The sequence below is a fragment of the Triturus cristatus genome, chromosome 10 (genome assembly GCF_964204655.1).
Source record: "Triturus cristatus chromosome 10, aTriCri1.1, whole genome shotgun sequence".
Classification (NCBI taxonomy): Eukaryota; Metazoa; Chordata; class Amphibia; order Caudata; family Salamandridae; genus Triturus; species Triturus cristatus.
In genome coordinates, this window is record NC_140593.1 from 499,971,413 (window position 1) to 499,987,337 (window position 15,925).

Below are 15,925 nucleotides of genomic sequence, written 5' to 3' on the forward strand. Positions count from 1 at the left end.
AAAATGTTCTAGTGTCCCTAAAGAATGTCACATGGTTGGGTAAAGAATTCAGTTGTCAAAGGTTTAACAAGCTGGTTAACAGTAGGTTACAAGAAAGTAGTGTCTAATGCATCTGGAAAAGAATATCCAACTTGGCAAGCAGCTTGATTTGGTGTGCCAGAGAAACATGAAAAATTCTCTTGTATAGTATATGCCAGATTGCGATACACATATGGCACTGATTCACTTTGGAACTTATGGAATAGATGGTAAAGCCCAAAAGAGGCTGTGAGAGAATGTATTCACTATTTGAAGATGTTGTCTTTGAGTACTATTAAGTGCTCAAATTTGGTTTAACCTTCAAATTACCCACATTTTAAGGGTGATTAACAGTTTGCGAGCCTGCTAAAGTTACCAAAGGTCTGCTAAAGGTTATATGGGGGACTGATGGCAAAATGAGGTTTGATATTTTCTAGGACCTGCAGAGCACAGAGGTCCTGTACTAGGCAGTCTCGTTGTGTTTTTGACCCACATAAGGAGGACGGACCTCTCACGGCAAATCCCATTTCCTTATGGTGGTCAAGAGCACAGCTGCAATTACAGGCCAGGACATGGCTTGTACAGACCAGGATAGAAGACTTACTATATTGATAGCCACAGACAGCACTTAACCCCACCCTGATAATCCGGAATCAAGTTAAGTAAACCTGAGGTATATAAAAAAAATGCTTACCTTGGCTACTGCTGAATTCTGTCACAGAAAATAGAAAACATAATTTCAAGTGTACCACTCTTTAACCCACAAAAATCTGTGGTGTGGTTTTATCAGCCTCTCCCTCCCCGGAAGGGATGTTTTTGCTTATTTTCACCGTTACAACCAGCAATGCACTGTCAGATTGTTCACAAGGCCACAGGGCAGACATGGGCTACTGTGCCAAAACCATTGTGGTGAGTTCATTTGCTACTGGTGTAGTACTGGGTTTCATCTTATTTTAACTCAGCCAAGTACAGCCTTTTCACACAATCAAGTAAACAAGGGTTAGCAGTCAAAGCCTTCTCAGAGAGGTGAAGGGTGGCAAGACCTCAGAAACTCAACCGATAAACAACAGACACAATAACATATTGTCCAGCCCAGGTTACACAGTCCAAAGATGGTTCAATTAAAGCGCTGCGATCTCACCCACGAGCTCCAAGAAGTGTAATTACCCTCTATAGCACCTTCTCCTCCCTTCTTTTTAAATATTTTAATTGATGCTTTTAAATATTTCATACTTACAAAATCAGGGAAGGTTTTACAGAGAAAAGAGAAAAACAGACACTGTGATAAAAGATGTTACAATCAATAATACTTCATCATCATAAAAAGCCACAATATAGATAAAAGACAGAGGATATGCAAAATTCATATTGGTGTACTCCTGCTACTGAAGAAAGTGCTAATGCGATAACAATAAAGTACATTTACCTGGACCAATACCTCCTTTAAAAGCCTCCCAACAGCAAAGCTTCAGAACCCTTCAATTGATCACCCATTTGATAAACTGCCTTCTGCCGAGAGCGTAACCATTCTACCAGAGGCCCCCCAGATCTTGCTCCCCTTCAGACTGGCTCTCTTTCCTTTGTTTTCCTATAAGACCATCTCTAGATTAAACATTAGGAAAAATCTTCCTTGCCACTGTTGAAAGGATGATGCCTGTGGATCCAGCCATGAGGAGGCAATATAGAGTCAACATACGGCCATCGCAATAAATATTAAGGGCTATCTCGCAGAAAAATCCAAAGTCCCATCTACCCCTAATGGCGTAATTCGAGAGGAGTTAAAACCAAACTAGTATTAAGTATATCTCCCAAAAATTTGGAGATCTGTGACCTAAGTATATCTAACGGTGGGCATGTGCAAAACATAGGAATCAAATCCGTTGAGGGGGCCCGGCATCGAGGACATTTAAACCCATCCGTACACCCCCACACTTTGCAATCTTAGCTGGATTAAAATATAAATCAACATTGTTTTGTAATGTTGTGCCTGTTGCCCTGTAGAAACAAAGTAGAGTGCGACTTAGTTCCAAAGATTTGTAAAAACTAAGATTGTCAAATTTAAATCTTTGCTGCCATTTGATATTATGTTTCTCTAAATCATCCGACACAACATCAGACAACTTAGCATTCATGGAACTTATAGAATATTCCCCCTCCCCTAACAGCAACCCCAAAAGTGGAACCCTTTCGAATCTCACCACCAGTCAAAAAAATCCCTATAAATCCGATCAAACCTACCTGAAGCTCCTTGAATTATGCCAGTTTCTGATCCTGGGTAAAAAACATGTTTTGACAAACCGTGCCCCTCCCATCTTAACAGGCATGTATCCTGGAATATCTCTGGCAATAAAGGGTTTCTCTGTACTGGAGTATACCAGTTCAAACTCTTTAAGCCTACTTTCTTTCGGACGACCACCCAGTTTTTATAAGCCACCCCCAGCACCCTAAACAAACTTTTTTGTAGTAGCTGAGTTCCACCAACAGTACCAGACATCCTTTAGCCACAGGTCCCATTAATACCTCATAAATTGAAAGTACACCCTGTATCAACTCATACATTTCATCGTTGTTTCCCATGAGAGTTCTCATATGCTGAAGAACAGCGGCCAACAGGTAGAATTTAACATTTGGGAAAGCCCAATACCCACTCTCCCTGAGCAGAGGCAAAAATGGAATTGTTCTCCTAGTTTTACCATAGGACCACATAAATCTAGAGCAAAAGACACACAGATGATGGACAGAATGCAAAGCAAATCAAACATTGATCCTCAGGCAAGGCATCTGGGTTAACTTCATTGTTCTTTTGCTCACCATGCCACCTTGGTTTGTACCCAGCCATTTACAAATCAGTCTTGACCCTGTTCCTCATGGGAACAGTCCAGCCCGAACTGCCAAGCCTGGCCCTCCTTGGACTGGAGACAAGCATCCTTGGACCGGTTTCTGGGCATCATTCCTCATCAGCCAGGCTAGCTTGAATCCAGTGACAGTGAGCCCGGGACCCATGTCTGGGCATACCCAATGCACCTAGGGTGAGAAAGCAAAAGATGCAGAGCAAATCAAACATTCACCCCAAGTCAAGAGATCAGGGTTCAATCCATTGTTCTTTTGCTCACCCAATGAGGTCCCAGGATGCTTGTTTCCAGTCCAGGGAGGACCTGGCTTGGCAGTTCGGGCTGGACTATATCCGTGAGGAACAGGGTCAAGACTGATTTGCATATGGCTGGGTCTAAACTGGGGTGGCATGGTGAGCAAAAGAATGATGGATTTAACTCAGATCTGTGACTGGGGGTGAATGTTTCATTAATTTATCTTTCGTCCATCATCTATTCTTTTTGCATTTGTAGCCATAATTGGGAAGGGTATGCCCAGACGTGGGACCCATGCTCGAAACGCCACCAGATTCAAGCTAGTCTGGCTGATGAGGGGTGTTACCCGAAACCAGTCCCAGGATGCTTGTTTCTGGTACAGAGAGGACCTGGCCTGGTAGTTCAGGCTGGACTGTTCTCCCGGGGAACATGATCAAGACTGATTTGCATATGGCTGGGTCTAAACTGGTGAGGCGGGCATCCCAAAAAACGATGGATTCAACCCAGATCTTTGACTAGGGGTGAATGTTTGATTAATTCAGCATTCTGTCCATCATCTACTCTTTTGCCATTTGTCGCCCTAAGTGAGAAGGGTATGCTCAGACGTGGGTTCCCTGCACGCTACACCGCCAGATTCAAGCTAGCCTGGCCAATGAGGGGTGTTACCCCGAAACAGGTCCCAGGATGCTTGTTACTGGTCCAGGGAGCTGATGTAGTCTTTCGCTCATCTTCAGCAGTTGCAGCCTCCAGGCCGATGAAGAAGCTCCACACAGGTGAAGCAGCACCAGATCTTTGGCGGCCTGAAACAGAATAGCTGAGCAGCATGATGACTTCTAGTTTATCAACATCTTCATGCAGTTTGGAAATATACTGGTGGATTGGGGAACCCTCCCTATTCGGATCAACAATGGCTTAACTCCCTGAGGGCTGCAGATACTTTTGGGTGTTTCCATGCTTCTCCTCTTTGAGTCCCTCATTCTAGGCTCTAGGCAGCACCTGAGATTTATGCACAAGTTGGAGACTTCAGGTAATGTCCCCTGGCCTCTGGGAGACTTGCTATCATGTAGACACCAGCCCTGGTCACACAGCAGACCTATGAGTACTCTGTGTGGCACTCCCATCCTTGGACAAGAAGAACGTGAAACTGAAACAAAGTAGGGTTGCTTGGTTCAGTCTTTTTTTTAATCTAATGTTCTAGACAGGGGATGGGGATCCACTGTCTAAAGCTCCAGAACAGCTTTGGGTTGGTTCTCTTGAAAATGTTTTCTGGCTGCTCCTCACACAGAGTCTATCTGCAAAGTGATGGTTCTCATAGCGGGTGGCACTGATGCTGGTTCCAAGTAGGAGTATCCAAAACAAGGGCACAATTGACTGTGAAATCTCTGAACCTAGCTGTCATCGGCCTTCCTGAAGCACTAATAAAGGACAGGCTAAGGGGCTGGCCCTGCCAAAACACCATCTCTCTTTGAACGGCAACTGCAGCCCCAGACCTCAGCCCTATTATCTTTCAAAGTGCAGTGCTCCATGAAAAACAAAACAGTATCCCTTTACTAACAAGGGTCTCATTGAATTAATTAATTTATAAGTGTAGCCCTGCTCCACCCTTCCACATTTCAGTGCCAGGGTCTCCACAATCCAGCAACTGGAATGCAGTCAATAAACGTCAATTCTCTGGGGAAACTGTCTCTGCCCTTCATCTTTGTGCATTGCTAGACAAGAGGATATCAAAAATGGATCCCACTTGTCCTAGTACTCAGACACTCACCACTCACAGAGACTTACAAACAACCATGTGCTACACATTCCCTGCAAATACATGCACTCAACACACACACACACACACACACAAAATGGAATGTCAACACACAGTCTGTGTTCCGACTAAAGCCAAACTTTATACTGGTGCGGTCAGTAGACCTCACACAGAAATGGTCTGGTCATACGAAAGACTTACAAAAAAAATGTATGCTGCCACCACCTCTTTGTGTGACTTACGAAGGGTGTGGACCCACTATGAGGGCATACCTGGTGCGACTCTTCAGGTCAAAGAAATAGATTCTGGACCTCGCATTCCCAGGGACAGGTCTAGGCCTCTGTGCACAAGCTAAATTAGTGTAAAGGGAGGGCAAAAAAAAATGTCAGGAAACCAGTTTCATGTGCAAATGTGCTCTCAGGGCGCGGGTACACACCTGTATACCATGCAGGAGACAATGAGATATTCCCGTTCCAACACACATTATCATATTGTATCATTCCTACACAACACACAATGAGCACTTATATCAATACATAACTTCATGAATCAGTAGAAAGGGAAAAGAGTCCAAAAGGTCCGTATGTTGCAGAGTGCCCTTCAAAAGCCTATTGCATGTAATATTTTCTGAATTCTGTTTCTTTGTAGTTCAAAAAACACCCTTCCCAAACCTACATTACAACCTCTGTAACACAAACTGCTGCCTACACATCTAAGTAATGTAGATATATGTAGCCTGATGGGCTCAGATTATAAAATCATAAGAGTAAAACTAAACAAAAAAAACTGTCCCTTCAAAGATCCAGGAGTCTTAAAAGGACAGGATGCAAGACACGCATGAATGCAATGAGAAAATATGAAACTAAACACTAGGCACTTTATCATTTTCATGAAAACTCTAGGCAAACATGTTTCGGTAGTCATTAACATCATGTATTTGATAGGTTAAATGGGGGAGAGTTGTTTTATAAAAGTCAAGAAGGTCAACAAAATCTAATGTCTATTTTGTCATGGAGACACAAAAGTCTACAAAGGAGTGTAATCTCTCACCTTATCCAACAGAATTCTCTTTTTTCCGAGATACCTGCATTTCAAAAACAAGGGTTTTGAAGCATGCCATACTGCTCATTGCTGACAATTTTTTGATGATGTTGATGAAACTCTATGGTAACTGTTACCTTACATGGGAACTGATGGAAAATCTTAGTAAATACTGCCAGGTCTTAGTAACATATTTTGGTGAATGTAGTAGGCTTTACTGTACCTGATGCTTCCCTGATTTGTCTTGAACGAAGTACTTCTTCATCTCTGTAGCCATAAATCTTTGCACTGTGTTCATACTCTGCATACATATCCCTTTGCTTTGATTTCTTTTCTGCTTCATTCTCCATTTGTTTCTCCTGCGCTGGACCTTTTTCTCGATTGAGGTCTCTCACCCTTTCCCCATCTTTTTCCTTTCTTCTATCTCTCTCTCTTTGACCATCCTTATCCTTCTCTTTATATTTCTCTCTTTGTCTCTCATTGTCACTGTCAGTAGTTTTATGAATAACTTTTTCTTCTCTCTTATCTCGGTCAGCTTTTTTCCTGCTAGAACTGCCTTCCCGGCCATGTCTTCTTTCTTTCAACCTCTTGTCTTCAAGATGAGCATTTGATTTTCCAGCCTATACAAATGTATGCAAAAATGAAAATAAATGAGTGTTAAAGCAGTATATAATTCATTTGTTATCTGAGTGGCGTCTGTTCTCAGCCTTTACTATATACAAATTCTGGGCCAGTTTTGCAGCTCGAATTGCCACTTACGCTCATTAGGATCTTTTCAAGTGCCAACATAATGAGTTATTTCTGCCACTAAGTTACTTGCATATAGAGTCAAAATCTAAAATGTGCCTTATCAATGGAATGATACTCTGACATTCATTGTAATAAACAAACATCCAATCCCAAATTCAGCTGGCATTTCTTGGATACCTCACACACTTAGTTTCTCATTAATCATATATAACAGCATGACCGCGGTTGAGCTGGCCATGGTAGCGTAACGGGTTTAAGTAAGGAGGTCAAGAAGAATAAGGGTTAATACAAGTCAAAACAGTTCATTTATCTACTTGTTTGTGAAAACTCATAGCACACATACTTCAAAGCTAACAGTCTCCAAGCACAACCATAACAGAAATAGGCAAAACAGAGGAACATATTTTCCAGTATATGATACATTTTCACACTCTTTGTGAATCTTTCTGATTCTCAGTCAGAACTATTATGAGAAGGGTAAACAGTTTACATAGCATCAACGCAACAAAGCCCTCTGATACCTTTGCGTCCAGCCAGCGCTATATAAAACCCCTAAAATAAATAAATAAATAAATAAATAAGTAATAAACTATTCTTCTAGCAAAATCTGAGATGGAAAAAGACAGGAACAGGTCATTGGAGGAACGCAAGGAGGAGCAGGTGTTAGTGGGATCATCTTTATGGAAAGGTATGTGAATGCGAGACTGACCAGGAACTTTTAGGGGAGGGAGACAAACTCTAGTTCAGGCAGGTAGCCAATGGAGGCTCTGGGATGGGAAGGCAGAGATCCATAGTAATCCATCTAGCAACTACATTTTAAAGACACTGCATTCTGGTCAATAGGTATTCTGGTAGATCAATATAGAAAACGTTGTCAGTTTTGAATTGAGAGAACCAACCACAGAGGGGTGCAGGTATTTAGGGTTGAATGGGAGGAGCCGTTTGAGCTGGTGAAGTAAAAAGAAAGCATTTTAGTCACAGAGCTGGTCTATGTCATTATGCTCAGATGAACATATATTTTGTAGCATATTTAGTGAGGAATGCATAGTGTCTGTAAAGAGTAAGCTGTGTCAGCCACTGCAGATGGCAAACTAATCAGAACATTGTGGCAAAGAAACATAACCTGATTAAAAGCACTGAATTTTACTCTGCAATAGCCCTTCCAACTCTTCAAAAGGTCCCAGTTGTGACTGAGTTCATTGAAAGCCTCTTTAGGACTAGTGTTATGAAGAAAGGCTTGAAAGTAATTTGCTTGAGAGTGGGATAGCATGTTTTCTCCACAGAGCAATCTCCTCAGATGCAGCATAAGGATACTGGGATACAAACTGGGGCAGTGCATAAATGGGCCATTTTCATATGCTTTTTACCTGATGAAAATTAAAGTTTAAAATCAATAGACAAACACCTTTTACCACAGTGGTACAATCCACAAGAATTGTTTGTTAAGTACCTTGTCCAAGAACAAGTTTTTTAGATTGGAGCGAAGTTCTTAAGATATGTGGGCAGTAGTTCTTACACAGCCAAGATAAGGGATTTTTCAACAATAATGCAGTTGGTTGATGGCTTTGAAAATTCTAGAGGACATGAAGATTTATTTTAATGAAAGACAAACGTTGCTATCTAGCATTTGGCGAGAGCTGCCTTTAGAGTATTGAGGTTGGACACCTCCTAAAACAGGCATCATCATGTTTCCAAGAAGCAGATGTTTTGCTTAGTGTGTGTTGAGTTTTGGTTTAGCAAATTGGGATTTGAAGAATTGACATTTAATTGACCTCAGAAAGGCTGCAGAAATGCAAGCCTTCAAAAAGGTAGGTTTAAATTGTGAGGTAGAGAGGTCATATGACTTGTCTACTGTTGAACCTGGCATCCTTGGCATGGTTTCCCCTGACTTTTTGCCTTCAGACCTACTGTTTTTACTGTTGTTGCTGCCTTTATTTTCGCTGACTTCAGGAATCGGGAATCTGGGCACTTTATTGTTGTTATTATTATTATTATTTGCCATTTTTAGAGCGCCTAATTACACCACCGGTGTGTCCCCGCGCTAGTAGCCAAACAGAGATCCGAACCGTGAGGGATAGAGACAGGGAGAGACAGAGCTCTGCCTCTCACCTGTAGACAAAAGGTTGCGGGAAGGTCTAGAGGCTGGCAGGTGGAAAGAGCCAGGTCTTTAGTCTTCTGCGAAAGGTCATTTCAACTGGTTCTGTTCTTATTTCCACGGGTAGAGTGTTTATCATCGCTAACCAGTTCTAAAGTGCATGTGCTCTATACGTCAAACATGGTAATGTTGGCTCAGGCACAATTGGCATAATTAATTTACATATAAATCCCTAGTAAAGTGCACTACACGTGCCAAGGGCCTGTAAATTAAATATTACTAGAGGGCCTGCAGCACTGAACACCCACTTAAGTAGCCTTTTAAACAGGACTTGGGCCTGCCACTTCAGAGCCTGGGTCTGCAGTTGTAAACTGCCATGTTGACCTGGCAAGTTAACCTACTTGCCAGGCCCAAACCTTCCTTTTTAATACATATAGGTCACCCCTAAGGTAGGCCCTGGGCAGCCCCTGGGCAGAGAGCAGCGTATATAAAAAGTAGGACTTTTATTTTCAAGTTTTACATGTCCTGGTAGTGAAATACTCATACATTCGTTCCTCACTACTGCAAGGCCCATCTCTCTGATAGGATAACATTGGGATTGCCTTATTACATTTTATAAGTGTAATTTCCAGTTGAGAAGAAATGGGACCCCGACTTTGGTGTCTCTGGATTTACAATTTAAAAACACAACTTATGATGAAGTTGGATTTTAAATTGCAATTCTCGAAATTTCACTTTTAGAAAGTTGGCATTTTCTCACTGTGGCGAAGTGAGCTAAAAAACGATGATGGATTCAACCCAGATCTGTGACTGGGGGTGAGTGTCTGAAAAGTTTCAGCGCTCCGTCCATCATCTCCTTGTGTTTGCTATTGTCTCACTGTAACCATTTGATGCCTTCTGCCTGTCTCTGGAATACACACCTGGGGTGGGTGACAGCTGGCTTTGTGCATTTCCTCTAGAGAGAGACACACAAAGGGAGCTTAGGTCTAACTGATGGGACATCCACATCCTGATGGGTCATCCTGGGCAAAATGGGAGGGAGGAGCTGACACACCTGAAAGGGCTATGTCCTGTCCCCACACAAAGGGCTGCATACCCCCCTGTAGTGGTCTGGAGCCATAGCAGGAAAGAAAGGGACTTGTGGACTTCAAAAGCATCTCTTTAAAGTCTCTTCCACTTAAAAGGCCCAAAAGGGTATAAGTACTGGACTTCTGACGCCACCAACCCAGAACACTTCTGACACTGGGGGCATTCTCCAAGGAGGCAGGACTGCTGTGTTGTTGGTGGGACTGCCACTTTGCTCAACTGCTTTGTTGTGCTTTGTTGTGTTGGCCTGCTAACCTTTTGCATTGGGAGTGAGAAGGACTTAACCTGCTCTCTACATCCCAGAGCCTAAGTATCTCCAAGGGCTTGTTGGCTTTCCTCCTGTTTTAAGTCTCAGGGATATCAAAGACTTCTCTCTGTAACCTGCAAACAGCATCTTTGTCTGCTGTAAGTCCTGCCTTGTCAAGTGGTGCCAATTCACTCCTGGGCCCTTGGAAGTGAGTTTAAAGTGCTGCATCTTTAAAAAAAAAAAAGTTGACATTGTGTCAGTCAAAACAGGCGGATTTCCCTTGACTCCGAAGCAACACTGCTGCTGCACAGACCGTGGACGCCACATCACCAACTGCACAATGCATCATCTCCAGTTTCGACTCCTACTTTGCGCAGCTTGGCATCAAAGCATCACTTCCTGCTTCTTTCATCGATTACAGCCCAGCGGTTCGATGATGACACATTTCCCCAATGTTCTTCGCAACCTGAAAAGTGTGCAGCTCGGAGCCGATGCATTGCTTTCATCGGCAAGATCGACGATGATGCATCGCCTTGTTTGCTCCCCGCAACGCCCTGGACATCGACACATCCAAGGCAGTGTTCAGTGGGTCATGGCTGGCCCATGTATACGACCGGCAAATCATTATGGTCAGCCTAAACCTTTGGATTTGACCCTGTCAAGAGCGAGCAGATAGCCCTGGCTGGCGCTATTTGTTTCTACTCATACTGAAATCAACAGGAGAGGAAGGGAACAAAGCAGGAACACTCCTACTCCCCTCGAATTAAATCAACCAATCAACAAAGGAGTGTGCCAAAATTGGGAAAAAGAAACAGATGAAGAAGAGCAAGCATGTAAACAATCACAGTAATAATCTACTGTAAAGGAAAACCGGCTAGGTTTTTTAGAAAAGCCCTCACTCACCAACCTGGTTGGTGACATGCTTCATCATTGGGCCCCACCAGGAGTGGCCGAATGCCACCCTAGTGTGCTGCGACGCCAGTTTACTGCGGAGCTTCAATTGATGTTACGTGAAGTGTGAGTAGTGAAACTTAAAAATGTCCAGATTGTGTCAAAAAAATACTTTATTAGTTTTGCCAATCAGACATGAGTAAAATAAATAAAGTGAGGGATAAAGAACTAAAATTCAACATCACACTCTAGGTCCTGATGAAAGCCTGATTACCACTCATAAAGGCAGAAACATGTTGACCACACCCTCAGGGATAAAATTGAACTTTTAATTTTAGTTTCGACCCCGTGTACTGCGCAAAATTTAATAAGCGTCACGGCGGGTCTTCCTCAGGACAATGGGTATGGGTAAACAGCCCAAACGCAGATTTTCACGAATATCTGCGAGCGCGAAGGGCGTCTCAGTCAAGTGGAAGTCCTTATGAATCAGGTGGTGGCCTTAATTGTGTCAAGAGTCATGAAGGTAGTGGATTATTTCTAACATTAGATTTAGAGGATTTAGGCCAGTCGGATGAATTACGCGATCTGGTGTTGCACGTCTTTCCAGCTCTCAGTCAGTTTGCCTAACTAAGCTGCAAATTGCTGCGGACGTAATCTAATCTTCTTTTCGGCACCTGCATAAAGCCAAAACAAAGACACCATGCTCAACAAGCATTAAATGGTTGCAGCTCTATGTGTAAACTCCTTTCTTCAAACATTCAAGGCTGAATTTAAGCCTATTCTAAAGCACACAGCCTACTTCAAGAAAATAACAATGGTTGACAACCGCCTAGCCCTTACCCTACTGTAAATATAGTACATCATATGTAGTTTTGGGTTTTGTGATCATTCACCAGCTACCATACCTATTATCTTCTTTATATGCGAATTCATCAAATGCTGAGAATGATCTATGTTACGCTGTTCGGCATTTCTTATAAAAATGCTCCTCCTCTTGAAGGCTATTAGCGTGTCTCTCCATGAAAATCTGTATAATCACAGCTTTCGCTGGTACCAAGGTTCCAAGCAAAATTCTTTCATTACACAATAGGCAGCACTGTGCTCTTACAATCTGTCTGTTATCACAGGGAAAGCGTCTTCTTCGCTGTTCAATCTTTGGATACTTAGCCATGACAGTACCAGCCACAGTGTTGTGAAATAAAAAATAGGCTTTAGTTTAATTTTCTGTACCCCTTAATATTTTTATTATGAAATACAGCTTACCAGAACTGCACTTGAGGGCAAATGCAAAACATATCGCTCAAGGTTTGATTCTGCTGACAGGCACCTTCTGATTTATTGAGAGCAACCTAAAGCAGTCCATCAATCTGGAAACTTCAACCTTATGATGTGTGAGCAGTGAGGACCGATTTACGTGAGTTTCTGGCAAATGGTTTAAAAGATGCATTCACTCACAATTAGCCTCAACCATCATCTGCATAAGTTCAGGGTCATTATTAAACATTAAGACATACATTTTTGTATTCCAGAAAAAAGTTGTGTTTGTTCTCGTAAAGCTTTTAAGCGCCCATCGTACATGATAAGGGTTAAGCGTTCTTTTCAACCACCTTTCCTCTACTACTCGCTCTGTGATGGTAGTAACATATGTTTAGCAGAACAGAAAAATGGGTCAAAGTGGGGGCCTTTCTCATCACACTGTCTCTCCACTCCCAGTGGACCACCCCATCATGACCTTTATTCAGTACTAATGCACTTTCCACAGTCTGAGTTCAATTACTCTGGTTACACCACCTTTCCTTTAACAGTTTCACCCTTCTATAATTTATGTGATGTGCTTCCCTTCACCCTACTTCTTTTTTTCTAGTAATATTTAGTTGCATTTTCTTTAATTGAGCTCATACATGGTACAATGTGTATTAGAGAAATGTCATGTGTAATGATCATTACCTTGGGTACACAGACGCATTTTATGAAACAATGGATTGTTAGATAAGAATATATAACTCGCGGAGAATTAGACATTAAATACATCTGCAACATCATCACAATAATAATGTTGACTGTTAGCCTGTACCCTTTTATGTTTCTGGGCGCAGCCTTAATACTCGTACATCTGTTTTTCAGGACTTAGCTATACTTAAAGTTCACTATAGTGTTGCATTTAGTTTGTGTCTGCAATTACTTTCTAAAAACAAGGAGGCACTCTTTTACTCAACTTTAACAAAACTATGTCTCCCCCTTTTGGCCTCTACCCATCTGCCTCATCCCTCACTGCAAGTCTCCAAACCATTCTTAGGGTGGTTTTCAATAGACCTACTTGGGTGTCTCTAATTCTTTCACAATATTTCACAAATAACTGACTTCAATTACAATAAGCTTATCTTCATATTAGCAACAGTGTAAGAGTTCACTTAATTCCCCTATTTTTTTCAGCTCTCCAGCACCTTATGTGTGTTGTTTGACTCTTCCTTTCCTTACATATCTTGAAGTGAAATTCTCATCTCATTCGAGAGCTACGTTGTCTGATCCAAGGCCCCATGTTTTCTATCTTCCTCCAGCTTTCAGTGTCACATTTTCCCCCACTAACATCAGCGTGTCCTCCCATTTCACTGTCCTTTCTCAGAAATCATTCCATCTGTCATCCAAGCTTCTCTCTGTCCCAGTTTCCTCCTGGATCTCACATATAGTCCAAATCCTGTTTATTCATCACCCCAAGGATGTCCTGTATATCACTTTCCAATGTTTCTAATTATTACTTGAAGCCATCTATAAATGCTCAAATTTCTACCACACTTGTTCATTAATCTAGCCCCCCAAATAAAAAATCCTCCACCACAAAAAGTGTGCTTTTGTCAGTAATACATTTTTTTGTTTCTAATCCCCTGACCAAGCTCATACTGGATCTTGTATGTGTGAAATAACAGGAACAAAACCCCGAGCTCCAATAATCTCTTCAAAACCCAACAGAGAATAATTGTTGGCACCTGAAACCTACAGTATAGCAAATGTTGAAGTAGGCTGTACTTTCTATATAACATCATACAGCAGAAGATTTGAAAAGGATTCAGAAATAACCCCTCCGAGTAAGTGCAATGTGAAGAAAGTACAAGCCAACCCACTGACATCAACAGAGTATTAATAAATGCTTTTTACCTGCTGAATCTAGCCTTTGATTGTCAATGTGAAAGAAAAAAGCAAAACCTACCATTACATGTTTTTTAAGCTCCTCTGTTGTCCATGTATCTTCCTTGGATTTTTTCTGAAAAAAGAAAAGACCACAATTTAGACACATAATAGGACACGGAGGTCAACCTAGTAAAAGGCTCACAGTTTAAAGGTGCATTTAGGATCACACAAATGAGACATCTCCTTACCTTAAGTACAATGTTGCATAGTTACATTCAAATAATACCTTCAATTTATTAAATCTGTCTGGAGTGGTAGAGGAGAAGTGAACAGGCCAGAAAATGTCCTCTTTTTCAGTGCTTCATGGGGAATGCCCACTTATTGGTCGGTCTCTATGCCATATAAGGCAGATAATCAAAAAAACAGTGCTAGGGCTCCTGCAGGCTAAAGTTTTAACAGACAGAAAGCATAAAGAACCGTCATTAGAGATCATCCCTGGCTCACAGCAGAGAATTGATGCTTTGAACACACAACCAGGATGGCAGGAAAAACAAGCTAAGAGTCGAGCGGCGGATCATCTTCGATCTTGATACGGGAGCAAGACGAGTGTGATAACAGGATTGTGAGGGTGGAGCTGTAGCAGGTGTAGGGCATATGCATAACAGCAACACCATGAACCGGCTGTGAAGGCTGAAGTCTGCATGGTGGGGAGCAAGGTGGAGGTGTGACTATGCTCCAACATGAGACCAGTACCCTCACAGATTCAGGCAGGTAAAGCATGTGAGGGTACTTCTTGTGGCAGAAATGGAACTCCTGATGCCACATAATTAAAGTGCTACCACAGTCCAGCAAAGGACATGCAGCAGAGCTTGTTTGAAGAATGAAAAAGAATAGACCTTTCACAAAAAGGAAGCCCCAATTATTGAGAAGGAAATACTTTTTCACACCTTGAAGTTCCACTACAACAGAATCACTATTCACTAACTTACCCTTCAAGAAAAGAAGAGCTGTTTGTACTCAATAATTGGGAGGGGGGGGGGGAGATCTTAGCTTTTTTCAAGGCCCTCTATTGAAAGTGAGAACACCTTAAATACCAAAACGACAGGTTTGAAGAAGAAAATGGAGGTGACGAGCTTTAAAGTGGCAGGGGCACATATGAAGGTTCTGAAGAGTTACAGTGCAGGACACTGAAATAGGATTGATAAATTAAAGGCTACAAGAGTATCAGAATTATGCAGTAGAATCCATTAAAGACGCTGAGTGAGACTGAATAAGATGAAGCATTTGAGAACAGCAGCTAAACTATGGATCTTTGGTGTACTTGGGTGTGGACAGTCACAGGGTAGAGATAAAGAGAGGTGTAAACCTACATACGAAAGAAAAGGATGGGGAAGTGACAAAAGAAGGTACAATGGCAGGATTGCTTGGGGACTCAAAAATCAGATATGTCAACAGCAAATTCGCAGAAGCAGAGGCTGACATAGCTTGAGGAATAGGCATTGCTACTGGAAAATGAATGTGTTTTAGGCTATACAGAGGGAACTGACAATTATGGTGGTGCAGCCCTCAGTTTGGCTGCCGGACATACTTTGGGTAGGCTACAAGACCAAAGAGGCAGTCCCAGATCCACAAGTGGGAGACCTGGTCAACCCAACCCGGTTTATAGAAACTGCATGCTTCACAATGATCTCTGTGCTGTGAAAGGGTCCACCGCAGCAGCTGTTGCTCTCTCCACAGCACTGAAGATCTGTCTAGAAGGCACCATGTTTAACCCTTTCACTGCTGTAGTGTTTCCACAGTTTTTCGTGGCAGCTTTTTAATAAAAATAGGGG

General features: G+C 42.1%; 1 protein-coding gene across 3 annotated transcripts in view; it reads right to left on the reverse strand.

The window, feature by feature from the left end:
* DYNC2I1 (dynein 2 intermediate chain 1) overlaps nt 1-15,925 on the reverse strand; it is a 510,705-nt gene that overhangs the window by 429,383 nt on the left and 65,397 nt on the right. For all 3 annotated transcript variants that reach the window (XM_085631946.1, XM_085631948.1, XM_085631947.1), the window contains exons 2-3: nt 14,173-14,226; nt 6,122-6,518 (exon numbers count right to left, since the gene is read on the reverse strand). In XM_085631946.1, the coding sequence (XP_085488072.1) occupies nt 6,122-6,518; nt 14,173-14,226 (451 nt within the window). The remainder of the gene's footprint in view (nt 1-6,121; nt 6,519-14,172; nt 14,227-15,925) is intronic.